The sequence below is a fragment of the Anser anser genome (genome assembly GCF_964211835.1).
Source record: "Anser anser genome assembly, chromosome: 2".
Taxonomy (NCBI): domain Eukaryota; kingdom Metazoa; phylum Chordata; class Aves; order Anseriformes; family Anatidae; genus Anser; species Anser anser.
Window position 1 is genome coordinate 9,774,630 of NC_139721.1, and position 27,571 is coordinate 9,802,200.

At 48.6% G+C, this 27,571-nt stretch overlaps 1 protein-coding gene across 10 annotated transcripts in view; it reads left to right on the forward strand.

Annotated features, from left to right (window-relative positions):
* The window catches only part of CYRIB (CYFIP related Rac1 interactor B), a 95,122-nt gene that overhangs the window by 5,612 nt on the left and 61,939 nt on the right, over window positions 1-27,571 (forward strand). The window contains exon 1 of one of the 10 annotated variants that reach the window (XM_083822259.1): window positions 13,052-13,601. The exons of 6 other annotated variants lie outside the window; for them this stretch is intronic. In XM_083822259.1, the coding sequence (XP_083678385.1) occupies window positions 13,188-13,601 (414 nt within the window). In that variant the 5' untranslated portion in view covers window positions 13,052-13,187. Of the gene's footprint in view, window positions 1-13,051; window positions 13,602-27,571 lie in introns of those variants that run through there. 3 more of the 10 variants (XM_083822262.1, XM_083822265.1, XM_083822268.1) reach the window with 3 other exon arrangements.

Here is a 27,571-nt window from a genome sequence, read left to right on the forward strand (position 1 = left end):
GCCCAAAACCCGCTAACGTCGTGCCGGTCCCAGCGCTACTTTCAGCGCCGTGACATGCCAGCAGCGCCCCGCGTTTTTAGCTTTAATTTCTTTGCTTGGCTGCTACGAATGAAACTTCGGGTGCCCCGCAGCGGGGTCGCTCGTCGTCAGAGGCCAGGTGAGGCCTGGTTCCACCTCCCGTTTCCTGGGCGAGAGAAGTGCCCCCCAGACACTTGTTCTTGTTTCCTCTCCCCAGCTGCGGTTTGCTTTCCTCCGCTGTGATGGCGCTGCTATTAATGGGGCTGCGGCAGAAACCAGTTGCCGAAATAATTCCCGTTACAGGAATACCTCAGTCTGCTCGGTTCCTAGCAGGTCCAGTTTTCACTTTGCACCCCATTGTCCTTTTCACCCGCAGCATGACCCGTGCATACAGTTTTATGGGAACGAGTCAGCGGGCAATGGACTGGTGGGAAAGGTGGGAGCTTCCTGGTGGAGGGGAAAATGTTAAGAAAAAAGGGATTGGGAGCTGCTGGGGAGGGGGTTGTGGTGGTGGAACTGTCTGGTCCTGCTGGTGGAGGTGCCGTACGGCTCTGTGTGTGTATCTGGGGGCCGTGTATGTTCTTGAGGAGGGGAGATTTTGACACCTAGAGCCAGGAGAGCTGCAGGTAGGGTTTGAAACTGAATCCCAGACAGAGATGGGGCTCGGGGGCTGGGTCCAGGTTGGTGTGCAGACCTGCAAGCAGGCAGCGAGCGCCCTCGCTGCCAGCAGTGGATGTTCCCCAACCCCAAGTGCATTCAGAGGGGCTGGAGGGCGCTTGGAAATCGATATTAAACAGCTCCTCAGCACAGCTTTGACAAATTTACTCCAAGGGCTGGTGTTACCCAGTGTGGATAAACTGCCGAGCTGCCTCTCGAAGCAGCGCAACGCTGAGGGCTCCGGCTGCAAACCTGGCGTCCTGCCCCTCTCACCTTGCAAAACTTGTACCAGGACTTCCTGTGCCCACAGCTGGTCAGACACCCTGGTTATAGGTGTTACTGGCGTTGCTTTTATCAGCAAAATTGGCTTTTGGTTCAGTTGTGCCTTGTTCTAGGGCTGCTGGTACCCAGGGCTGTATCGTGGGCTGTCGCAGGAATCATCCTGCCTCTAAAATACCTTTACGCCTCCGAGGTGCGATTCTGCCTAGGACTTGGAGTTGCTGTGCATGCAAAAAACGGTCTTTTTAGCTTGTTGAGGTTCTGCTCGGTCTGTCTTTTTTCTTTTAAATAAATCGCTTGCCGTGAGTGGTGTGCTCTTAGTGCGGTCCCGCTCGGGAGCGCTGCTCAGGGTGAGGAGGCTGCCCCCTGCTTCTGCGGGGGGCCCGCGGAGGTGGTGCAGGACCCATAAAAGCTTCTCCTGCAGAAACCAGCCAGTCTGAGGCAGCAGTTGGGGCCTGCAAGGAAAATACCAGGCTCAAGTGCGGGTGTCCTGTGGAAAAGGCCTGATTCTGACAGCCTCGTACCTGTGGCTCGTCCCTAGGGGAAGACGTTCTTTTGGGGAAGGTTTTGTCCCCCAGAGCACAGCCTCGGAGGTGTTCCTGGGCAGATGTTTTCGTCGAGCTGCATGAGGCCGTTTGCATATTGCGTGGGGCTTTTCCTCTTCCTCTTCGCTGCCGTCCGCGTGTCTGGGAGGAAAGTATCGCTCTCAGTCAGGGCCCGAAGTCGTGCAACTTCCTCTGAGCAGCGGCTCCCGGCAGCGCAGCCCCCTGCGGGAAGGGGAAGGGCAGGGGCTCCTCGGGGAGACCTCGGAGGGGAACTTCCCGAGCGCTTCTCCTCCTCCGCTGGTTCCTGGTGGGCAAAATCGGAGCCCCCGCGCTCCCCCGGGAGGCAGCTGGCTTTCTGCTGCAGGGATGCTCACGTCCCCCGGTCCTGCAAACCCCGCCGTGAAGCCACCAAACAAGGCTCTGCTGGAGCAGGCACCGCAGGGAGCGGGTTCCCTTTTCTCTCCCCGCCATGCGGAGGAAAAGGAGCCTCGTGCTTGCCCCCCACGCACCCGGTCAGAGCATCCCACGTCCCACACGAAGCACAGGCAATGGCAGTCTGTATCCGAGCGTATCCGAGAGTGCAAATGACGTAATTTTGGAGGTCACTGAAACTCGGTCCCTTATCCCAAAGCCTCCTTTAGCCCTCGACGCTATTACTGCCAGTAAAATAGGTGAATTTACATTCCAGCCCCATCTGACGATGTTCCGGATAATGCAGAGAACTGGAAAAACTGCCCTTCCTTTCTCTGATGTCACTTTAATCCCTTGAGTATACAGAGATTAGAAGATATTTGATGAATGCACTGAACATTCCTTGCACATTTCTCTTCCAGCACCCATCTGACCTCAGCTCCTGAATGAAACGAATTTGCGTTTGTTTTTAAAAGTGTCTCATTTTGTGAATCAAGATGTCAACACGTTTGCAAATGGTCCCCCAAGAGACGTTTGTGTCTCCTGGAGTTTAAATTGCTGGATCAATTTCCCATTAATAGTAAGGGTGTTTAAAGGACAAATTCTCTGCCTACTGCAGTGAAAATTCACCCCGAGGTATGACATTTCACCTGCCACTGAGCGTAAGATAGCTGATCATAATGGACTGGAAGAGCTAGATTTGCACATCCTGGTAACAGAAGAGGGTGAGCATTACAGGAAGCCTTGCCTTCTTATCATCTTTTGTCTTTTCTGCACGTGGAAGCTCTCGTGCTCTTTGCAATTCATGTTACTGCACTATCCAGAAGCCCCTGCCTGAATGTGAGCACGGTTTAAACCCTACGGGTGCCTAAAGAGAGCCCTGAAGAGCTTCCACTGGAAAGGGCGTGAAGGAACAGGAGCACCAGGGTACGGCTGAGGTCTTGCAGCCAAGCAGCGGCCGCGATGCCCAGTTCCAGCTGTGTCAGTCCCTGCACAGAGCCACCAGCCCCGCTGTGTGTCCTGCTTGCAGCTGCGCTGGCGGACAGGGCTTCGCCACGGCTGGTCCCTGCTCCTCAGTACGGCCCTGTCCTGAGTTAGAAGAAGGAAGGAGGGCTCTTGGCGAGCCTCAGCGTGCTGCTCCTCGAATAAAACACAGAGGCAAGTGGAATCAGCTATCGGTAGAGTGTAGCTGCAAATTATTCAAAGCATGGTGGACCTGAGCCCGCACTGAGGCGTGTTTACCCAGGGAAGTGCCAACATAACTTAGGAGAACACCCCGTAAAATTGCACCATGATGGCCCAGGGCCCTTGCACCGTCCCAGGAACCAGCTGCCAGGATGGAAAAGCACCGAGTGCGAGAGCTCCAGTGTCAGAGAGCCTTCCTTGGGCTTCGAACCTTCTGCTGCCGGCCCTCTGTGCTTCCCGGCATTCCCTGATCTCTTGCCAGCTCCCTTCAACAGCTGTGGTTTGCGGCTGTAACGCTCAGCATTCGTCTCCTCTCTGTCCGAGCAGACCTGCGCCGGGGCTGGGTGCGCAGCCTGCGGCAGCTCTGCAGTCCTGGGGCTCCCAGCACCGGCCTCCGGGCATGAAATCGACTCCTTTACCGAGACCCAGGGCGCTGCAAGCAGCGGTTTGCAAGGCTTCTGGGTCCTTCTGGTGGAGCTGTGAGGAAAGGTTCAGACAAACCGCTCGGTAATGCGTTATTTTGTTTCCTCTAAAGAAGAGAAAAGTGCCCCTAGTAAATCCAGAGCTGCGCTGCCAGCCCGGAGGAAGCCCCCTTTCCGCATCTGGCAGATAAAACGCTGTCAGCCTACCGCGCTTTTTGCAGGAGGGATCACTCCGTTTCTGTGTCTGTCTATCACTACCGAGACTGCGGTTGGAGCAGGAGCGGCTCCGAGATGTGAGTGCGTGCCCGTTAGGAATCCCACTGCTTGTTTCAGGAGACCCCAGAAGTTCACGAGGTGCTGAAGAGCTTCCAGTCCGCGCTGCGCCGGTTGGGACTGAACTGGTGACCGGGAGGGGAAAGGTTCTCTCGCACATTTACAAACCCCGAGGCATCTGTTCCCCAGGCACAGATTTGTCTAATTTCCCTGAGCCACTGATGACCTGCCCTGAAACGATACTCTCATTCCCTTAGGAACTCCCTTGGGTTGATACCAAGCGGATAGTTGTTTTTGGGCCCCTTCCCAGAGAGAGCGCGCTGGATTGCTCTGATCCTTGCACGCCAAATAAATGTATCATCGGACCGCAGTGAAGGTCCAAAAAGCTTTATTGAAGGGGAAACGGATTATTAATAATTGAGGATAGTTCACTGCATTGTTTTGGAGCCAAGCAAAGCTAATAGAGCTTTTTCGTAGCAGAGATAAAAGTGTGGGGTATCGAGACTGGATTGATTGCAACAGTTAATGGGAACATAAAAGTCAATTAATGAATTGCAATGGTTAACGCTGCATTAAAGTGAAACACGCAGCTCCCAAGCAGGGTATTAAGCGTTTTTAAAGACTACAGAAAGCAAACAAATGAACAGAGGAACAGCAAAAAACAGTAACAAAAACCCCGCACCCTATTGACTGGTAAATGCCTGTGTAAATAACTTTTTTTTTCCCTGTGAGAGGAGCTCACGTGACCACTTTTTTAATCCATTTATCCTAAGGCTCTGGGTGCACGTGTGTGTTTTCCCCTCAGCACCTTTCAGAATGAAACAAAGCCTCTGCAAGGAGCTGATCGGTGATCAGTTCTGCGGCGTCTCGTCGCGGTGAGGACCGTAGGGCAGAGGGAGCGGGCTTCTGCGGGTGGGTTTGTGAGAGAGGCTCTGAACGAGGAGAGTTCCCGGCTGCGACGTGGCTGAGCTGCCCCATAGTGCTTGTTACCGACCCAGCGTAGGTAATTTAACTCCTAATTTCACAGGATATTCTCTGTTTCTCTGCAATAACAGAAGAACATCCCATACTGAAAAGTGGAAGCTGAGGTATTGGAAGGAATAGCTCAACTCCTGGTGGATGAGGAAGGTTTTAAACTGCCCTGCATTGAACAAATTAAAAGGTTTATTGTGGAATAAACTAGCAGCCATTCCTTCTCAGTGACCGTCGTTATATTCTAATGCTTCCTCCCTTTGCGGCCTTTCTAAAGCCATCCGTTTGTTCCTCCAAAACCTTTGCCCAAGCCTCCGTCAGGCGCGATGCCTTTCTGCGCGCAGCACTCCCCTACTCCGCCTTCTTCCGTGGTCACCGTTCAGTCTTCTGGAGGGGACTCGTCCCCCTCTTGGCCATCTGGCCGCGTGCGGGGCCTCTTTGAACGCAGTCCCCTCCGTGCTAAACTCATCTGCAAAAGCCTTTCACAAGCTCCGGGCTGGAGTCCGTCATCTGAACTGCAGTGTGTTGTGCCTCAGGACAGGAGCGACCCCATTAAAACCACTTAGGAGCACGCAGACTTAGGATTGTCTCGTTGTCCTTATGTTCATCTCTGCTCCCGCGTGGTTCCCGTGACCCGTTCACATCCCCGCTGGCCTGAGCAAACCGTAGCAAAGTTGTATTTGCCTACATCTGCCCCTCCCATGCTTTTAGAGTAAAGTTCAGCAGATAAATGTTTAGGATTAAAATATGAATGGAAACATAACAGAAGAATGAAGAAGCAGGTGTTACTTGCTTTTACTTGGAAGAAAATAAGAATTAAAAAATAAAAAGTCCTGTGAACAGTGTAACTGAGGAAACCCAGTTCCCGATGGATTTGGGTCTGTGCGCCCTCCATCTCCCACTGGCGCTTTCTCGCTGCAGAACCTCTAGGCTCCTTCTCCTCACACTTAATATCACACGAGAAGTCCAAGGCCAGAAAAGCGGTCAAAGCTCTTCCGAGTTACAGCCTAGCGCCTCACAGGAGAAGGCTATTTTGCTTCTTTCCATTTCTTGGCTCTTTCACTGCCTGGGACAGGAATCTTTTATAACGAGGAGTATATGACCACCTATTAAAAAGAAAGAAACAGTTTTATGACCCAGTCATGTAGAGGCAAGGCAGTCAGGGTGGGAAGCTGCTTGCTCCGCTCTGATCATCGGCAAACTCTGCGCCTCGGCTCTGACTCGGGGAATCCGCCGGTCTCAAGTGGGACTGCATCCACCTTGCTATGAGCAGAATGTTTCCCAGCCCATGCAGGGGGGTTCGGCTGGACATGAAAAATATTAGCTTTTCATTAACTAGGTAAACTCAGAATCTGTTTAAGTAATGGAAACGTGCAATGTCAGCTTTAGTCCCTTTCCTTGCTAACTGAATGCCGTACAGCTGCACTCGGGGCTAGGTGCAGTCCTAGGTGCCACGTTCACGCTCAGGAAAAAGGAAGAGAGAGCCGTCTGGCGTGCAGCGCTTCTGTTGCTCAGTGGAGGAAGTGTTGGAGGGCATGCCCCAATGCGTCGTTTTACTGCAGCCTTCATCTGCGCCCAGTCTGTCCCTCACAGAAAATGTGTGCGCTGCTGGGGAGGGATTTCTGCAAATTTCTTTACATTCAGCAATTGGGTGCGCTAACATTATTTTAATGTCTGTTGCAGTTAGGAGCACCACGATGGAATTGCATGAAGATAAGAGTAGAATGGGATAGAGCAGATGACTGTAGCACAGCGGTATTTTAAAGAGGTAGATCCAGTTGGTGAGCCAGTAACCCAACCCTAAGTCCTTTTTCTCTCATTATTCAGCAGCCTTGTACTCGACATTGCTCAGATCATACATGAAGATGAGTTTTGTTTGCAGTTCTTCAAGTAGATGTTACAAAGCCAGTCTGGGTTTTGATCAGCTGAATTGAAATCCACATTTCGGATGGGAATAAGCAGCCAGGTCTTTACGAACTGGACAAGAGGACAGAAAAAGCCTCAAAAGTGGCACTGCAGCCCCGCGGGGTGCTGAGCACCCTCGGCTCACGGTCATGCCGCTGGTGATGGGGGAGACCCAAGCCAAGGGACGCAGCCCGTGGCTTTAGCACGTCCCTGCTCGAGTCGCCCCCAGCAATGCTTGACGCTCCTGGGTTGTGAAGTCTGCATTCGTACACTGGGTTTTGAAATTGGCCCCTCTGAGACTGTCTCTCCAGAGCCCTTCACTGAGGTGCTTTAATTAACTTTTACTTGATTTCCCTGCTGAAAGTTTTCGGCATCCCCTGTGATCCCCAGAGGAGTCTAACTGCCACGGCAGCAAAGGGAACAGCTGAGACAAAGTGAAATGGTCTCCTGACATCCTGGCAGCATCCCTTGGTAATGACTAGACAAGGCCCAAAAGTCACTTATGAACCAAATGTTGTTCTAAGGGATCCTAGTAACAAATAAGTTAAACACTTTGGAATGAAAAAAAAAAAAAGACAAAAGATAACACCCCAAAAAACAACCAAAGAAATGATTACATCACTGCAAAGGCTGTGATCAAAGGTAAAATACCAGTCTCATGCAGCCTCATGCTCCTGAGGTAGGCAGAATTCCCAATGAAATCGATGAATATTTGTTTCCGTCAGGGTGGCGTTATTACCTTTGCTTGAAATCCACCAAACAAAAATTGTTTTCCCTTCCAGAGGGTAATGAAACAGTCTAGCCCTCTTAAATATTGCCTTCCCTGCTCTCTGAAGCATTGATTCCGTCCATTAGCTGGAACACAGTTACGCTGCTGATTGACCCGAAACATTTTGTGAAGAAAAGGAAAGAGGCTGGTGGGGAGCTTCCAGCTCAGCTGGGGTGTTTGTTTCCTGTGGTGCTCCTGGTGGTTAGCTTGGTTTTGTAGACTGACTTGACTGAGGGCTCGCGGGAGGTCAAGTGAAGTGCCTGACACCCTCCAACGCACCCCCATTCAGCAAGGCACCGAAGCTGCCCCCCCAGAGTAAATACGTGCGGTGACGTTCGGGTGCTTCCACACGCCCGGAGGTGATGACCCAGCACCTGTTGAAGTGGTCGTGGCTTCTCCACTACACTGAGCGAAGAGGAGCAGACCTCTGGGTGCTGGACAGGTCACGAAAAGCCCGTGCATTTCATGTTTCTTCTCACCTGAGTGCCCTAAGTCAGGACCTGCAGTCCGTGGCCATGACCTGCTGCCCTTGCTCGTGCTGGATTATCTCCCTTGCTTGGCAGGGCTCTTGCTGTCCAGTTCACCTGTTTGCTACCCACAGCGTTTTTGCCGTTGTGGTCCTTCAAAGTACTGAGCACAGTGGTATCCATGCATTGGTTACGGAAGAAATTCTGCGTGTCACAGACTTGAATAAGATGCCTGAAGGTGTTAGCATCTAATACTGCGTTCTGCTCTGCTCTCTGACAGGTCTACCAGTATAATTTGTCTTTCTATTTTCCAGTAGAGAGAAAATATGATTAAAATAGAAGCTGCAGTTCCTCTTTCCACCTTCCCTTACGCTTACTGGTCTACAGTCTTTTTTTTTCTAATGCAGGCTTAACACCTGCCATTTTCTTTTTATTCCTCTTTCTGCTTCCCTGTCTCATACGGGCAAGCTGCACTGCTGAGGAAGGGCAGCAAAATGTAAAAACAAAAGAGCTTTATTGTATAAAATCCCTATTATCTTTGATCACAATCCAACACCGAACTCTCCTGCGTCAAATGACTTACAGGAGCTGTTCATTAATCGAGCGTGCGTCGCGGCTCTTAGCTGAGGCATGCCGCGCCGAGAGGCTGTGCTGATCATTTGCAGGGAGCAATTGCATCAACAGATGAGAGAACTCGAAAATAATCTCAGGTTTGGAGTGGCAGAAGAGGAGATGACTAATGTAGTTAGTCACGTGAAGTGACTGGGGCACAGCACCGGGAGACAGTGGACTTTCTCCAGGTTTGTTAGGGTAAAAAGAAAGAACTTCTGAAACGCGCTGGTCTCCCCGTTTGCCACCTAAATATCAAAATGACCTTTGAGGGGAAGGAGGGCATTTTGAGATGGCATTGCCTGACTCCATGTGAGTATAAAACATTGTAATTGTTTGCTCTTAACAGTATCTGGAAGCACTTCAGGCATCCTTGTAAGCACAGAATGCTTTGACCTTGGCTTTCTGTTTTGTCTGTGCTTTTTTGAAATTTATGTTGATCAGCCACATTTTGTTGCAACTGTTTGTACTTCTGAAGAGCTGCATTTATATCAGGGGATTTCTGCTGCCCAAAATGAGAGCCCTAAAGGACACTGTAGTGTGAATGTGACTGCTCCTGCAATCCCTCATCTGCCGGGCATGCACTCGAAAAGGTGGAGGAACCTGGAAGAGGGCGGGCAGAACCTGATGGTAGCTTTATCCAATCTGAAAGGTGCTATGAACCACGGCAGCGTAACAAAGGATCTCTGCAAAGCTGCTGCTGTTTTCCAGCCTAGAAATTTTGCTGCGTCTCTTTAAAAATTAAAGATCTCTGTATGGATATGGATATGGGCTGCTTACTTACCATTTTCATCCACGTAATGGAAAAGTTAGTGCTGCTCCCCCCGCCACACAAACAACACTTGTCAGTGGACAATGCACGCTGTTGTCCCTGCTGAGTACAAATGAGAAAAGATGACTTCCTTTTCTACTTTTGACTTTCTCCCCTAGGCTACCATTAAGCCTAAAAGTAGCCGAAGTATTGTGACTGTGCATGGTACCCAAGGGCAGTTTTGCTTCTCTGTCTTAATTTATCCGGCTATCTATAGCTAAAATAAAGCCATCTTTTGTCACTGGTACATATGCACATGTATATGCTATATGTACATCCAACAGTACATTTGGAGCTTAATAATCTGCTCTGTGAACATGCTCTGACCCATTTTCTCTCCTAAGGGCCAGTTTTACCTACCTGGTAACAATACTCCTACTAACAAAACAATCAACAGGCATTTAGGACCCTAGCAGCAGTTATGTTCTATTACCATTCTGTAATTTTATGATGCAAACTGGTATCCTTTTTATTTAATATTTATCCCAGTACTAACCTGGTTAAATCATTTTCTGTTCAGAAGGAGCAATTAAGAAATTAAAAGCGAAGGCAGAACTAATAGAAAATTGGTGGGTTTTTAAGTCGTGCAACATTTTCCAGATTGTTCAATAATTTCTATGCTTCAGTTATTACGTGGGATGTGGATGTCAGTATGCAGCTCCTGTTAAAGCATCGGTAATGCTCAGGTTCTGGGCACTCTTGTACTCCTGAAAGATGAGAGGTACGACTCCAGGGTATGTTAAAATTTGGGACAGCCCTAAAGAGTAAATAATACTGTAAAACTGCTTATAGTTTCAGTAGGAGAGGCTTTTTTTGCCTTCCCCTCCCCAAACTCCATGCAGTTTACAGTATTATGAACATCAAAAATCACTCTTCCCTGAGGCCGGTTGCATTGTTTCCTTAGCTCTGTACAACAGGACAAAGTTCTGTGCAAGAGAGGTGAGAGCCCCCAGGCTTGCATTAAACCCACGTGATGAATCCAAAATAAACTTGGAACGTGGTTCTGCTTCCCTTGAATCCAGTTCAGTGGGACCTGGATCTCTCCTTGCCTGGCAAGCAGACTTCCAAATGTCTTCGGAGAAGAAAGAGAATGTGGTAGTGACCTGCCAGCATCTCGGGAAGGAGGCTGCATCGATCTCCTACAGTGCAGATTTTTTATCTGCTGGTTGCAAAAAAAATCTTACTGCAGCAGAAGTGAAAAGTCATGTCAAGCACTTTCAGTTTAGCCTACCCACCTACGAGAATCAAACACAAGCAGAACCGGGACTTCTGGTCTTCTGCCACTCTGCTCATCAGCTTCTTCTCTGAAAATCTTTCATATCTTCTCGGACATCTCACCTATTTGCTCCAATCTGCACTATCCTGTAACAGCCCCCCAGGCTTGCCTGAGCACTCCCCTTTCCCTGCTTAGGTGGAGGCAGCAGACAATTAGGAACACGGTTTACCAGCCCTGGTATTGCCTGAATGCTCTTTGAGGACCCAATTTATAGTGCAGTGTAAACTGAGTTCGTCAGGCAGGTTTTGGTGCTAAACTATCCTCACAGACTGCATCCTTTATATCCCAGGATACTATCTTATCCAAAATACCTTTAAATCATTAGCTCATTGAATCTGTACTTCACAGAATCACAGAATGTTCGGGATTGGAAGGGACCTTGAAAGATCATCTAGTCCAAACCCCCTACCAAGTTATGAGAAAACCTCAGTTTATCGGTTTAAGTTAACATATATAGAGCCATGAAAATGCAAAAAAGAGAAATACACTGACATGTAAATCTCTGAAGTACTTTCTATTTTTCTTCTTTCTCAGACTGGGTATGGGAGGGAGAGCTCTGCATGCGCTGTTATTTGACAGTTATCAAACTGGCGCTTGGCTTCAGAAGAGAAAGTAGCTGACGTGGTTAGACTTTCAGGTGTCTTGTACGGCTCTTTCAGATTGAGTAATTACCTTTGTCGACGATAATGCTTTACCTTTGGACGCTGCGCATGAGAGGCTGCAGGGAGAGCCAGCCACCTGTTTTGTCTTGGTTGTATCTGTGTGTTCCTGCCCGGCTGTCCTCTCATTCTCTGAGCTGTTCCTGGCGGAGAGTACGTGGCAGCACCCAATTATCACAGTCGAGGCCTTGAAATCGGCAGTTGCTTTGTGTTCACTGAGGTGGTTGTTTGATACCTATCAGGTGAGAAGTCTCACCAAACATAATGTAAACTGGCCTTTGGCTTCTTCAGCCATTCAATGCGAAGGTCAGATGAGACTTCATGGGAAAGTTTTGAAAATAATTGTCTAGATTCCAGATAACGTTAAGAGGAAAAAAAAAAAAAAAAAAGCAGAACTTTTGTCTTCCTGTGTGTGTATATGTAATTTTCCGAAAGAAGCAAGCCCCAAAACAGGATATTGATGTTATCCCTCTGCTTTTGCAAATTAGTCTATTTGCCAGGAGTAAAAGTAACTCGGGGTGTGCCATGTCCCAGAGTGTAATGACACCAAAACCCGAGTTATGAGATAGGTGTGGAAAAGGTGAAACCTTCAGAATTTAGTTTTTGCATGCAGATGTCTACATGGAGAGGAAATTACATAAGTAAATCAACAACGTGTCATTAAAGGACACTTCTGTATTTCTTAACATGTTTTGCATATCTTTTACATTTTGTGGGAAATGGAGAGCACAATGACCCCTGCCATTGCCATAGTGGGATGTTCCTTCTGCAGGAGGCTCTGGCAGCTCAAAGTTCACTGAAAGATTTCACTTTTCCCTTTCTGCTTAGTTCTTAACCCACCTGCGAAGAGATTTACGTACGTCTCTAAGTCAGCAATCCTGCTTTTCACCAAGAAGGAGCTTTATGTCCTTTCCCATCCCAGTTTTGCCCGCAGCAAGCGTTTAGAACCCCTGAGTCAGGCCTTAAAATAAAAATAAATAAATCACACAGTTGGCTTGGGGCACGACGCATATTTTTTAAGTCAGTGGCTTTTCGCTTTAGGGTGCTAAGTCTCAATGCTTCACCTGCAAAGGCTGCTCACGTCAAAACAAATGCCGGTGGAGACTCACGATGACAAAGACCTGGACTTTGAGGTGTGTGAGGAGGTTTCAGGGCTCTGCTGCACCCCTGCAATTTTTGGGCAAGCTTGGGTGTCCTCCAGCAGCCACCTCCCTGGGTGGGATGTAACCCTGAAGGGAGAGGGTAAATAGATGTATATACCTTGAGTACTGTGTTCAGGTTTGGGGCCCTCACTACAAGAAGGACATCAAGGCCCAGAGAAGGGCTACGAAGCTGGTGAAGGGCCTGGATCACAAGTCCTGTGAGGAGTGGCTGAGGGCACTGAGGGTGTTTGGTCTGGAGGAGGCTCAGGAGAGACCTTATTGCTCTCTGCAACCACCTGAAAGGAAGCTGTGGGGAGCTGGGGGTCAGCCTCTTCTCACAGGTAACCAGTGATAGGACCAGAGGGAATGGCCTCAAGTCGCACCAGGAGAGGTTCAGGCTGGAAACGAGGAGACATTTCTTCTCAGAAAGAGCAGTCAGGCACTGGGACGGGTTGCCCAGGGAGGTGGTGGAGTCACCGTCCCTGGGGGTGTTCAAGGAAAGGTTGGACGTGGTGCTTAGGGACATGGTTCAGTGGGTGACATTGGTGGTAGGGGGATGGTTGGACCAGGTGGTCTTGGAGGGCTTCCCCAACCCCAAGGATTCCATGATTGTACACGACCACATACGGCTTGCAGCAGCCCTCAGGGCTTGGCTAGGATGCCCTGAGGAACCCCCCCATCCCCGGGAGGAGCCGCCGTGCGCCCTCATTTCCCCCCAGGCCCCCCCGCGCACACTCTGTGCAGATCCCGAGGAGCCTCAGGGCAGTCTCGGGCCCCGCACCGAAAGATGGCTGCCCCCCTCCCGCCATCCCTGCGGCCCCTTCACCCTCACCCCCCTACCCCCGCCCGCCCGCCCGCCTCCATTCCCCCCCCACCCCCGGCCCGAGACACAGCGAGTCAAAGCAGGTGCATGCGCAGTGCGCTGGCAGCCGGGCGCGCGTGCGCACTCACCTGCCGGGATGCGCGCTGCTCCCCCCCCTCCCCTCCCCTCCCCACCGGTACATCCGGGTCAGCGCCCGCCCGCCCGCACCGCCGCTCCCCCGTGGCGCTCCCCCTGCGGCTGCCCCCCCCCCCTTCCTCCTCCTCCTCCTCCTCCTCCTCCTCCTCCTCCTCCCGGCCGCCGCTCGCTGCCTCCGGCCCGGCCCGCAGGGAGGGAGGGAGGGGAGGAGGCAGCGGCTCCGGTTCCCGGCTGAAGCTCTGGGTGAGTGGCGGGGAGGAGGAGGAGGAGGGAGGAAGGGAGGAAGGTCTCCCCCCGGTGCCCCCACCCCGTTACCTCAGCGCTGTCCCCCGTCAGAGAGCTCCCCCCGTAACTTCTCGCTGCCCCCTTCCCCGCCCCCGGGGGGGGAATTTGGGGTCCCCGGGGGGGGATTTGGGGTCTCCCCAGGGGGATTTGGGGTCCCCCAGGTCTCTCGGTGTGGGGTTGACCCGGGGGCAATTTGGGGTGTCCCTCATCGGTGTCGTGTCCGTCCCCCCCCCCCCCCCCCCCCCCCGCATCTTGGGGGTAGGGGTTGGGGAGGGGGGATGCAGGAATTTGGGGTGGGAATGTGGAAATTTGGGGGGGAGATGTGGAAAACTGGGGGGATGCGGGAGTTGGGGGGGGCATGCAGGAATGGGGAGGGGTATGGAAATTGGGGGGGTTTGCAGAGACTGGGGGGGCAATGCAGAAATCTGTGGGGGATGCAGAAATGTGGGGGAATGGAGGAATAAGGGAGGGTTGCAGAAATCGGTGGGGATACAGAAATCGAGGGGGGATGCGGAGATTTTGGGGGGAACGCAGAAATCGGGGGGGGATTTGCCGCCCTGTGCCCACCTCCCTGTTTCGGGGTGCGGTGGCCGAGGTGTTGGGGCTCTCGCTCCGCCGTGGGCTGAGGTGACTGCAGCGGCGTGACAAGGTGGTGGCTCCGAGCTGCCGGTTAAATGAGCGGCGAAACCAAACCGTAGCTGGGTTTGAATTTTGCCCTGTGCCACCCGAGAATGAGGACGCGCGCAGCTTGGCCCGGTTTTGTTACTTTGAGGTCTCGTTTATTAATAAAATACAACAGCCTCCTGCCCAGGAATGCCTCGGATACCACCGAAATCAAGAGCCTGTTAGTCGTGATGGTTCTTGAAGCGTTTTTATTTTTCCTTTTTATCTGTTCCATTGCATCAGCAAGCCCTGGATCCAAATGTCAGTGGCAGCATGACAGCTGTCTTTTTGCTGTGGTGGTAGAGTCGCACCACCGTTTAAAATCTGTCGTTCTGCATTTCTGACGGGGCGATGTGGAAGTACAAGCCTTGCATTAATATGTATGCACATCCGTAAACCAGCAAAACGTCTCCATTAATACAGTAATCTGTCCGCTTCCCTGTTACCGTTTCTGTTATGAACTGCAAAGTTTGTTTTGCTCAAACTTTTTTTTTCCCCTTTTTTACACAGACGGTTTCATTCACTGTGATGACTGCACGGGCTTTGATTATACCTGTAAATTAACGAGCGTTTTCTCTAGTAGGGCCTGGCAGGGAAGGGTACAGGACGGAGGGATTTAGCCACTGACCTGAGGTTACCATTGTCAGGGTTGGATCTGGTATTTAGACTTGTCAGCTTCTGCCTGACAAATATCTTTTTCTAGCGAGATACTTTGTTAGGCTTGCAAAACAGATCTTCAGTTCTGCGTGGCGAGAGTAACAGTAAAAACCTCAATCAGGTGAATAAAATATCGCTCTTCTCTGAAATAGGAGCGGTTTGTGTTTGACCTAGGGAGTGTGTTTCATTACTGAAACAAGCTTTTAGGAGGAAAGTAGGTAGCGTTTTATTGAAGTCAAATTGTGAGGTTTCTTACTGCGTATATTGGCTGCTGGAGAATAGGGTCAGTAGAAAAAAGTGATCGGGGGATCTGTTTTAGGGCACCCCTGTCATGAAGCCTCACCATTGTACGAAAGGGAGGAATGAATTTGATCCCTTCTGTTACATAACGTCCCTTTGTCATCAGGTGCTCTAGATTTTCTTCGTTGTTTGCAGTTGAGCTGAGGCCACCTGAGGTGACTGATGACTGGAGAGGCTGTCTTCTGAAATCCCCTGCCTCTTCCTATGAAATCTTTCCTGCAGGAGCCTCTCTGTCGCCAGAAGCATGGTGTTAGCTGTTTCTTTTCTTGCAACCATAACTCTTCTGTTCCCTTCCCTGAGTTTTGCATGAGTCTTGTAACAGCTGCATCAAGGAAATATGGAAAGTTATGTTGTATCTCCTTGTAGTTCTTAGCAGAATCATTAAGTTTGAAATGAATAGGTCATGGAAAGGTAGGTGGGGAAGAGAATCGAGGTGTCTGTCTCCAGGCTTCTGCTGGTGCTCACTAGACACCTGGACGTTATAAAGAGACAGGGAGGTGGGGAATGTTTGTGTTGCTGACTACTGGATTACTGAGTGATACTGTAATAGGAACTGACTTTGTCATGTGGCAAATAGCATGGAGAGGGCCATTCTGGATTTCAGTAGCTGCCTAGGCATGGTGAATGTAAATGCAGGCTTTTTTCCCCCCACGCTGTGCATAGGAGCATACAGACCCCTGGGCAGCCAGCAGTATTGTTTTGTTGCTGCCTGCCAGCTGGGGGCATGGATAGAAGTCAGGGGTACCCTGTGGAAGAAGCAGGCAAAGGTAAAGCTTATGTGTGAGGAGTTAGTTTGGTTTTATAAGCAGTCGTTGGGTGATTTGGTTGTTCTTTTTAAGAAACAACAGTGCTAGAGTAAATCAAAGTTATCGCCTCTGCCTGCCCTTCCTGAACGCTTGTTCTCTTGTAATTTTGACGAGAGTTGTTCTAGTCATTGGTGTAGTCAGGCTGAAGTTGAGAAGAATGACTCCTGCCTCTTAAGGTACTGCTGGCTACCCTGACGTGTATTACAAATCGATATTATGGGGGTTACCATAAAAATGATTGGAAATACATCTTCAAAGCTGGAATACTTCGGGTGTTGTCAAATAGCATCTCACGGACTATCAGTAGTCAAGAAAAATGCTCCGGGTGAGGTGTGTAGCCCAAACGAACATGAGTGCTGAACCTACCCAAGGCTCGAGTGTCAGCGCTGCGCTCAGCGGGCTGTGCTCGGGCTGCGGGGAGTTAGGAGCTGGGGATGCGAGGTGCTGGCACCTGGAATAGGTGCATCAGGTAGGGGGGTGAGGGTCACTTCAAAGCATTTTCCAGCTGTAAACGAGGAGCAGTTGTCTGCACCTTTCTTTTCAGCACCCGTTCATTTGGATGTATCAAGAGCAGGTATAAATAAATCAATAGCATACCTCGTAAGTCTTCCTTTAATATTAATCTGTGTAAAGAGTATTAATATTTTCTTGTGATTATCTAATTTAATACCTCTAAGTACCCATCAAGGAGAAGTCTGCTTTTCTCTTCATGTGTACAAAGACAGCGCTTATCAGATTGCTGTCAGTCCCAGGGTCTTCTCTAAATTCACCTCAATTTCCCTCCTTCTGTGCTTCAGGAATGTTCTCTTGAGTGCCAAAAGCTGGCTGCTGCAGCTGGCAGAATGTTTCAAACCCTCTAAAATTTGCTGAGGGTAACGAGCTGCCTTGTATCGGCGCTGTTCTACATGTGCAATTCCAGCGCTTATTGGGGGTATAAGTATTGTGATTATGGGAGCAGCAGAGCTTAGCAGAAACCAACAACAAACAATGAGTAGCTTTAGAATTGACTAGGTAAAGCTGGAGGTATTTTTAGTTACAGTACTTTCTTCTGTGTTCCCCGTCTCCTGTGGTTTTAATTGCATTCTCCTTTTTAGAAATGGCATTTTGTGGCCCCTGTCATGTGAAAGCCTGACGCACAGAGCGTACCTTCACTGTGGAGACAACGAAACTAGTCACATACAAAGCGTTTTGAAAGGTGAAAGCAAAATGGTGTGCTCATTTGACTTTCACTCCCGATAACTTAAATTTCAAGGTAGTTCCAAGACAGTCATAGATAAGAGGTAAAGGCTGACAATATCCTGGGGTAACGCGCGCTCACGTTCGTTGTTACAGCCTTTGTCATCCAGTTGTGCTGCCTTCATCTGCTCCTGACTGAGTCGCGTGGTCTTGGCTAAATGGTTAGTTGTGTGCTTCTGGGGAGCTCTGCAGGTTTCAAAAATAAAAAAATCGTGATTTTTACAAGGGCTTTAGGTACCAGACTTCTTCTTTCTTAGTGTTCTTTAACTGTTTTGTGTATATTTTAGGAAAGATTTTTGTCTGCCCTATTTGCTCTAACCTAAAGTTCCAGCCCTGCATGCAGGGAATGGTGTGTGACTGACCAAAGCCAGCATTTTTCCTTACGCAGGGTCTCCATGGGCCTGTAGGAAAAATCAGAGACTAAATATCTCCGAAACAAAATAAGTCCAAACTTCAAGTGTATAAAAACTAACTTCCTCTAATAATGCTTCAGGGGGAGGCTCCTGTTCGGTGGAAGCGCCCTATGGTCTGTGGGCTTATTTCCCAAGTGCCTGACCGATTCTGCAGCCCTTGGGATTCCCAGGTGGTCTCTGTGCAAATAGGAATTGGGTCTGGGACAGCTTAGCTTGTGGGATTGAGCGCGTTCGGTTTGGTGTGGCTGTCGTTACGAAAATAGCCTGCCTTGCAAAACAGGCCTTCTGTCTGCCACCCACACCAAAACCTAAAGCCTGATCCCGCAGGCAGTTCATACGCTTGTCTGCAGGGCTGATTCTCATCAGCAGGCTCTGCCTGAATCAGTGACCACCAGGCAAAAGAAGTTCAGCGCCAGTAACCAGTCGAGGAAGGAGGAAACCCGGCAGAAGGCTGCCCTAGATACATCTTTAAAAGCCCTGCTGACTCCAGCCTGCGTGCTTAACCGTTCCCCGGTAGCAGGAGGCTGCTCCGTGAGTGAGCTGTGCTCAACTGGCGCGGTTCGCAAGCCTCTGAAATCTAGCCACGAGGCGGTTCTGGTTCTCCTGTAGCGCCGGATGACTAAATTAAATGGAGTGCTAGCGTGAGTAACTTTTTCTGGTGTGCTGTACGAGGTAAGAGCTGAGTTCCTGGGAGCCCGAGTTGTAAATGAGCTGACTGGAAAGCCCTGTTTGTGTGACGAGTGGATCTAGCAGTCGTGTAACTTCAAAAGTCAGATGTAATTGAGTCTGCTTCCAGTCAGGTGTGGCACTGGGAGATTACTGGTTCTCCCATTCTTTGGATTTATGGCAGTCTTGAGGGTGACATCCTCACACAGAAGGGGATTTTTGGTTTTGTGCCGGACAACAGGGCGTTTGCTTCAACTTCTGCTGATGTACAGGTCAGACTAACCTTTTTGCTGCAAAAAGTGTGCTTTTCTGAATTGTCTGTTCAAAGGCACTGGTAGACTGAAAAAAAAAACTTGTAAGGCTGACTACGAAATATATTCATGGCTCTTATTTCTGAAAAACAAACAAACAAAACCTCCCTGTTTAGTGTGTGTGAGAGCGAAACTTCTCAGCCCGAGTGAGTCCTGGGCAAGAGCCTGAAAAGCCAGTTCACTGCTTCGTGTTGTATTTACACCTTGCATGTGCTGAGGCATATGGTTATTTGAAACTGTTCCTTCATAATGTGGAAGTGAAATATGTAACCACTAGACTTCATGAAGCTTCGTCTTAAAGATAAAATCGCTGACCTCTTACAGAAGTGGGGATCGTATGGACAAGGCAGAGCACTGTATAGGGACTGGTGATGGACGGTGTGTAATTGATTTAGGGTTTAGATGTCCTGTTTGCGTGCTTTCTGGGAAGGGATGTGGATCTGTCAGGTGAGCAGCCAGTTGAACTGTAAGAAGGGGTTTAGCAGTTTTTTGCTCTGGGTGCTTCTTGTAGAAGATGGCCAGCTGCACGTGGGAGCAAGAAGCAAGCAGGTGTAATTCTCTTGCATACTGAAGGGGTACTTTAAGCGCTTTAACGGTGCTTAACTTTGCAGCTCAGAGTTCAGAGCTGAATTTGTTTCTTAGCAGTACTGACAGAAGACTGACCTGCTGGCATCTCCTGGCTAGAAGTTCAGAGGACGATCTTACAAGGGCTTTCAAGTATCCTAACAAATCCTAAGTTGCTTTCCTACCTTTTCTGAAGTTTCCACTTCTAGCAACGTTCAACCTTGTTCTGGAGAAACTGCCCACCGTTCAGCAAGGAAGGCTTCTTAGCCAGCGCGGGGTGGGATTGTGTCCCAGCAGGGAGCTGCCTGTAGGTGAGGCTGGCAGCGACGTCTCGTATCTGGCGGTGTAAGTCCCTATTGAGGAAGACTTAATACTTCGAGCAAATAATGTTGCATAATATTGATGTTAATATTGTGTCAGGTTTTCAAGAGAATTTCAGTCAAAGTACTTCAGTAGCTGCCAAAAGTGAGGCTTGGGAACAGATGTTGTAACTATTCTTTAAATTTTTTGACAGCTCTTCAAACAGCTCTGTCGTGCCTGAGCTCTACAGCAGGGTGTTTCTGCAGGGTTTATGCCTCTCGCTTTGCATTTCCCCCCATCCTTAGCCCAAAGTATGCCTTGTTTTGACCCTGTAATGGTCCGAGGACAACTCATGCTCTGATAAATGGGTCCAGTCAGGCAACATGGGGGGAGAAAAGGCTTTGGGTGGGGATGAGTTGAGGTGAGGAGTGGTAGCAATAAGCTAGGAGGAAGAACAGCTTATCTTGAGCTGAAAATAGGAAAAAATATTAACTAGAATCTGGGACTGCGTTGGGGACATGTTCAAAAACCAGTGTAGGGACTGTGTTGGGAGCTTGTTGGCTGCGTGAGGAACATGGGTCAGGCGCTGCGGGGTCGTGTAGGAACGGCAGCGCCAGTCTGTGCTCACCCAGCCTCCTGGGGTCATCGAGGGAAATTGGTCTCTGGGACAAAGAACTCTTGCAGGAAAAATTAGTCAGAAAAGCTGTCGGGAATGGCCTACAGTTAAAGCACACCGAGTCTTTTCCGCCACCGTTAGTAGCCAGCGTGTCTTTGCTGCCTTGGCCCGATACGTGGCGAGGTGGTAGAAGTTGGAGCACTGAGCTATTGAGCAGCTTTTTAGACACACGACAAAGATAGTTTTGCCTCTCTTTTCCATCAGAGCTGTCGAAAGAACATCTCATTTTCTACGAGACCACTTCTGTAGTAATTTCATGCCGCCTCGTCCTAGTTTATAACGTTTCATACGTTATCGCAAGGTCTTGAAGCTGCAAGTAATCGATACGCGAGTGCGTTCCAGTTTTCACTACTAACTCTCACAAGTACGTGCCCATTAGGTGCAGAGGGGAGGTGCCTGCAGTTACCTGCCGGGTAGGGCCATCCGCTTGGGCTTTCCTTTGCAGCTGAGACACAGGCCACTGGGAGGGGGGCAGCCCTGCACACCCAGCCCCGTGCCACCCCCTCACTTTGGGCCCTGCTTTGTCCCAGGGTACGACGCCTGGTGCTTATTAGTTCAGTGCTTAGTTTAATATCTTGCCATGTTCTCACTACATCTTGCTCCCAAAATGCAACTGATTTTCTCTAGTATAGTTTCTGCCGTAGTATAGTACGCATTCTGTGCAGTTATTTATTATCAGAATGGCCTAGTGAGATGAGGAAGTGGTTTGCTTCCTATTTTACACAGGAGGAGCAAAGGCCCGAAGAAGAGAAGTTCAGATAGTTCTGCATGCATGGCTGGAAATGACTGGAACCGGCGTCTCTTCAGACTAGTTTACATACTGCAGCCACATCCCTATCAAACTCGCTGCTGTTCTCTTGCCATGATTCTATTTTAGGGCTTTATTCTGACTTCACATCTCATGTTAATTTGCTTTTTGGACCTGTAGCCACCGTTAACAGAACTGGAGAACGCGGCAGCGCTCGAGGTCTTTCAGTTTATTGCAGCAGGACGCTGCCATTTCGCTCTGTCATAAAGGCAGAGGTATTCCTAGGTGTTTTTTTCCTCGTGTAAATACGCTGCTTGCTCAGAGAAATGCGGAAGGATTAATTCTGGCATGGTGTGACTCGCGCTGTGCTATCAGTAATGCCACAGCCCCCTGATTTTGCTGCAGGTACCGCTGGTTCCTGCATTCCCAAGCGCACTGGAGTCGCACAGCTTTAGGGTCAAACGTCCAGGTGGTGTAAAAACCTACCTGGTAGCGTTCAGGTGTTAGGGGGAAGTCAGGGTGGGGGTGCAGCTTTACAAACAGAATTCCTTTCTCTCTCTGTGGTGAGGGAGGGGTGCGCTGCCTTGTTTTTCGGTCGGGGCTCTGTTTCAGCCCTCAGCGTTGCTCTGCTGTTCCGTTTGACAGCCAGTCCTACTGCAGCCGCTGGAAGGCAGGACCCACCAGCGCTTGCTGTTCCGTGCAGCCTTGTGGCTTCTCGAGTTTCTCGTTAGAAGAACCCTATCTGTTTGTTCCCTCACTAGAGGGAAGGGTAAAACGCTTTTGCTGCTCCGTTTTTTTGGATCCTCCTACTAGCTCAACGTGCAGTTCTGCTCGGGGAGCTTCTGCTGAAGATAAGCCCTGCGAACGTGGCTCACACTGGTTAGAAAGCTGCGTGGTACTTTAAAAGTAGGAAGAAGCGAGTTTACTCCTGAGTAAAGAAAAGAACAGCAGCCTCTGCTGATGGAGCTGTGGTTTTTTTGCCTTTTCTTGCCAGGCCTACTGTGTTGGCTTCCGTTCAGTTCGTGTTTGGCTGATCAGCTTTGCAGCTAGCAGGGCTACGAACGCTTCTGCTCTAGGTTTCTCTTGAAAGCTTTGCGTTCACTGGTGACAAATATCTTCTGGAGTCCTTAAAATAAAGATTTCTGGCCCCTGTTAGGGAGTGGAGTGATCCTAGGAATGGTTTTGATCTGAAAAGCCAAGTCTGTGCTGGGAGTTTCTTAGAAGCACAGCTGGCTGTGATGTGGTACAGGGTAGGTGACAAACAACTTGAACATTGGTGTTCAAACCGGCGATACTTCGTGTAAAAATGGCTGTGCGAGCAAAGATTAGACAATCAGAGCCTCGGGTGCTGTTTTCTGGCCTTCTGCAGGCTTTCTGTGTGTTTAGCTGCGCGATCTGTCAGCTCTCCCCACCTTTAGCTCCGTGGGTGGATTTATGCAACTTGAGGATCGCCGGCTGGAGCGAGCGTGGCGGTGACACCCGGCAGTGGAGCACGACGTGCCGGAGCACGGCTGCGTGCGGCTGAGTCAGGAGGGAGCTGGGAGCAGCAGCCCTGAGAAAGAAGGGGAAGTACAGTCATGGTAAAACTTCATCTCAAGTTAGGCAAACAAACAAACCCAGAGGACGGGAGCGCAGTGAAGCGATGTCCTCGGGATCTTCCAGTCGCTCTCCACATATAGCTTGGTGGGTATATATAGACGCAGACACGCACCCACGTACCAGCATATGTGTCCACATACGTTGCAGTATAGTTAGCTATGTTATATCTTAAAATAGTAATCCGGTAGGGCAGTTTGGATCGCAAACAAACTCCAGCTGATGTAGAACCCACGTGTATTTTTAGGCAACGTATAGTTTAATTGCTGGCCAAAATACTCGAGTGATTTTCAGGCCTCTATTTTGGTACGCCAGCGGTGCAGGCTGTGCTTATGCTCTTGTTTCACTTGCTGAGGGCAGATCCCCTCCGCCAGGGGACGAGCCTGCAGGCACTCATCAGCACGCTGTATGTTGCTGACAGTTGTCAGGAAATAAAACCTACTGAGTACAATATAGAGCAGTTTTCACAATGTGTTGGCTTTAAGCCACTGCTAGAATGACTCAACGCTGCTTGATTTTGTCGTCTTGATGTATGTGTAATAGCCTCAGAAAAAGACCTAAAAATCGTTTGGTACCTTCAAGTAATTTGAGTTTGGCTTCCCCAAGCATAGAGCTTTTCACTTGCTCACAGAACATCACCCAGTACTTTGGTGTGTGGAAAAATAAACACAAAACCCAAATGCTTTCTTTAAGATGAAAAGCACAGTTGTGGCGCTCAGAATCGGTCTAGTTCCTGGTTCTGAATCAGAGCTTTGGAAAAAAACACAACTAAATGTATTTACGTTAGTCCTGGTAAGCTGCTGTTCTCAGCAGAGCAATAGGGTGTTTCATTTTTATCACGTGTAGTAAATGAGCAGAAGTTTCATTTAACAGTTTCAAGATACTTTTTAATAACTTGTTTTTCTTCTGATTGTTATTTTACGAAGGCACTTAAGTGTGTCTTTTTCCAAGGACAGTGGTCAGCCTTAATGAAAGCTACTGTTACAGTTCATCTTTGGGAGTTCAGGGGAAGAAATGGAAGATAGTGAGTGAAATCCTCGTTAGATGTCTGAATCATCTTTCTCGCTTAGGCTAAGGTTTTATGAAGACCCTATTTCTTTAGAATACTTTTGTGTTGTTTTTTGATTTAAAGCTGGTTGAGTTGAAGCATTCCTTTTTCCCCCCCTTTCCTTAAGAGGTCTTAGAGTACCGCTACCTACACTTCTGCTGCTGCTCTTCACTGGAGGAGAGCACCTAATAAGCGTGTTTTTATTTCATCAGCCAGTTACTGTGTGTAACACCATCTCTTCGTTACTGCTGGCAGCTGTGCTATGCTTCATAAGTTGCTGAGACTGCTGCTACAGGCCGGGCTTGAAGTTTGTCCTGACTGTGGGCAGTGTGATAGCAGTAACTGCACGGTAGGTCTCGTGCCCTCGCCTTATGTCTGGTGGGGCAGTTTCACTCATTGCCCTCCTAATCCTCTTTATTTGGCATTTACTGGGAATGTTCTTCTCGCTCGTACTTCAGGAAATATCTGACATAGGGAACATTCTTTGTGTTTCCTTCTGTTTTGATCCACCACGCTTTTCTCTGCTTTGCTGTCCCCTGAATACTGATAAAACCAAGATGTTCAGAGGAACTGCTGCGAGCAGTGTCTTACGTGGCAGTACCGTAGCTCTGGTTGTTGTCCTGCTGCTTCCTACATTTAGCTTTAATACTTGTAATCTTGTCCGTAAAACTCAGGCTAGAACTGTCTGAAAAGGAAACTGAATTTTGTCTTTTTTTTTTTTTTAAAAAAAAAGAGGAAGATAATGCTTGCTTTTTCAGTGAAACTAATCTTCAGGGTCAATACTTCAAGCTTTCCTAGTAGGATACGGGTCAGTAGAAGTGAAATCGGTATCTCCTATCTTTATCATTAACTAGGCTAAGCAGTGTTTGTCCCAGGCTGTAGATGACACCTGCTGAAAGATGCAGGTCACCTTCGCTGGCGTCTGTTATTGCCTGAGACTTCATCGTGACAAATTTCTGACTTGCCTAAGAGTCACTCTGAAAATCTGCTTGGGCTGGGCTTTTGGTGTTTTTCTTGACCAAGTTTGAAAGGGAATCTTCTGTTCTTAGGTTGGTTGTGTGTGTGGTGTGGTTTTTTTTTTTTAATAAGCCCATATTTTGTAGGTCAATTAGGACGAGAAAACCTTTTGGGGAAGCTTGGCTCTGACACAGTAGCCATGTCCTCAGCCCAGGAAACCTAACTATTAGTTCCTCCTTTGCTGTAGCACCTGCTCCGAATAATTGGCTCTGTGTGCCTTGCAAAATGGGGCCAGTTTAATCTTCACATGGAAATAGCGTGGTCGTGGTGCTAAATATGCTGCATTGTTGTTTTCATAGCTAGCCAGACTTCAAAGAACTTAGTTTTGAAAATATTTCTGAAAGTTGCAGCCCCAGAATTGTCTTGTGCTTAAAGAGTCTTCTGCCACTTAAAAGCGGTGGGAGCGATGGGGTTACAGTGAAACCTGCATGTAGTTTATAGAAAAAACAAAGCACAAATCAGGGCTGAAACGGTGCACCAAAGCCTTTTACCTGCTCAGAGCAGGGAGGATGGCAATGCCTCGTCTGCCTGGTAACAGGGGATCGGTTCTGTCTGGTTGTCCCATTTATAAGAAAATGATTATATTTGCATTTGTCTCATTGCCCGTATCCTGACTCACTGGCAGGTGCGGATAGTAATGCATAATCTAACGCGTGATAAATACAAACGCAGGTTTATTGTTTATCAATATAAAATATTTAAACACAATGCTAAATATTACGTGGGACGTGAGTAATTGTTTGTTTCAGAAGCTGATAGTGGATTCATTTGGAAGTTGTGCTGACAAATAAACGTCTTCCAGCAGGTCTGGAATTTTTTTTTTCATTGGTTTTAACTGAGTTCCTTTAATTCCAGTTGCGGAATTGTTCCAATGATAAAAGCATGCAGTGACTGAAGAGGCCTGGCCATTCCAGCGTGACGAAGTGGGCTACAGCGGTGTGTTGCATAAATAGAAGTAGCTGTGTAAAGCTGAAACTTAACCTGTTTGCAGGTGAACAGTTTTGCTTGTCCCAGCCTGGGCACCAGTTAGGCTGCGCTGAGCTGACTGGGGAAACTGGTCCAGGTTTCAGCCGACTTCTGGGGTTGCGGTGGTGTAACCAGGGAGCTCTGCCCGTGTGAAGGCAGTGGGGTTCGTGTTGGTACCACGGAGGGAGTGAGGCAAGGGGTGTTTCTTCTGCTGGCGGTGAGGGCTTAAAATGTAGTAGGATAAAAGCTTTATTTTATGTGAAGTTTTAGAGGGACTGAAGGAAACAAGTAGCTATCTCAGTTTCACATGGATCTTGCTCTTTAGGAAGGCATTGTTGGAGTCTCTAAAGGCAGTCGAACTCTCTGCTTTCTCCCATACGTGAGGTGTGTTTCTCATGCAGTAATTTCAAGGAATTGGTTTGCGCTAATTCACTCCTAATAAATATTAAAGCCTTTCATTTATCTGTGAAATCCTTTGACGAAGCTGTCTGTCTGTGAGGAGCACCAGGCTTTGCTTTTAACAGGAAAGAAGGTGTGCAGTTCTCTTGTCTGTGTCATCGTGGAAAATGAGCCAAGGAATTGAACTGTGGCCTTTGTCAGCGCTGTGTGTTCTCCTGAATGTGAGACTTTTCCATAAAAATATTTCTTTTCTTTTAACGTGATCTGTTAGCTTTCTAAAAGGAGACCTAAGGATGTGACTCAACCCTACAGAAGGAAGGAAACATGAAATGTAGGCTGTTCTCCTGTTCTGAACTTGCAGCAAACCTTTGCAGAGGGTTCAGTATTGTTACTAAATAAATGCAGAACTGCTGTACTCTGCGTGAAAAATAGGGAAAGCACAGCTGCGTGTGTATGTTCTCAGCTTTTTGAAAAAAAACATTTGCTGTTAATGTCATCTTGCATGTAAGCAAAACAAAAAAGCACCCCACGCACCCTGTTTTAAGTTATTTAAATCCAAAGGGGTCTGAAGTCAGTCCTGCTCCCCCTTCCCTGTCTACACACAAAATGATATGGATCCTGCTTGCTATCAGGTGGGGGTTTGAGGTGAGGGAAGTCAGCAAACAGGTGAGCTGTGGACAGGAGGACAGTAGCACTACTAGCTCTGCTTCTTGTTTTTCTTCTCAGCATCTGCTGATCCAAAATGAAATTGGGATCAGTACCGATTTTGGAGCTTAAGTGATAAGCGTCAGTATTCAACTTCTTGGTTTATGGTAGTGTTTTTACCTAAAGGTAGCATGCTAGCTAAGGAAAAGAAGATACAATAGCAAAACATGGGGTAGCAAGGAAAAGAAGATACAATAGCAAAATGTTTCTTTTGTTCCTTTTATTCTACAGTTAGTGTTGAAAGGGTGTTCCATATTTAAAGGAATTATATCTTCTTGAGCGTAGTACTGTAGGGGTGTTTTTTCCCTAGTGTGGTATATGGATAGTGTTCTGAAGTGTGGTTATACAATGGAAAAAAAAATAAAAATACAGCAACAACAAGCACACCCTGGTGACTTTGAAGCATTGGCAATGTTCACTCCTTGGTTAAGGTGTAAAATGGATTTTTATCCATAACATACAGATGCCAATGACTGACCAAACTACCCTTGCTGTTCTAAAATGTGGCAAGTCTTGTCTGTGCCACCCCTGGCTGGACCAGGGAAATCTTGCTGACCGTTGATCGGTCACTAAACTGCCTTCAGCACTGCCACTTGGAGTTGTCAGCTGAAAGCAGCCTTGTATTTATTTTTAAAGCACAACTGGTAGCCCCTGTGAACAAGGGAGAGGCTTGCACAGCCATACAAACGGTTCTCTTGGCACTCGCTGCAGCTGAGGGAAGTGGAAATGCCCAATATTTCGGCATGGGACCAGAAAAGTCGTGATATGATAGAAATATCAGAGGCTGCTTCAGGTCTTCCACCCTGTAAGTTCATTCTTGATCTTGCCCTTTGAGGAACAGGCTAAGCGATGGAGAG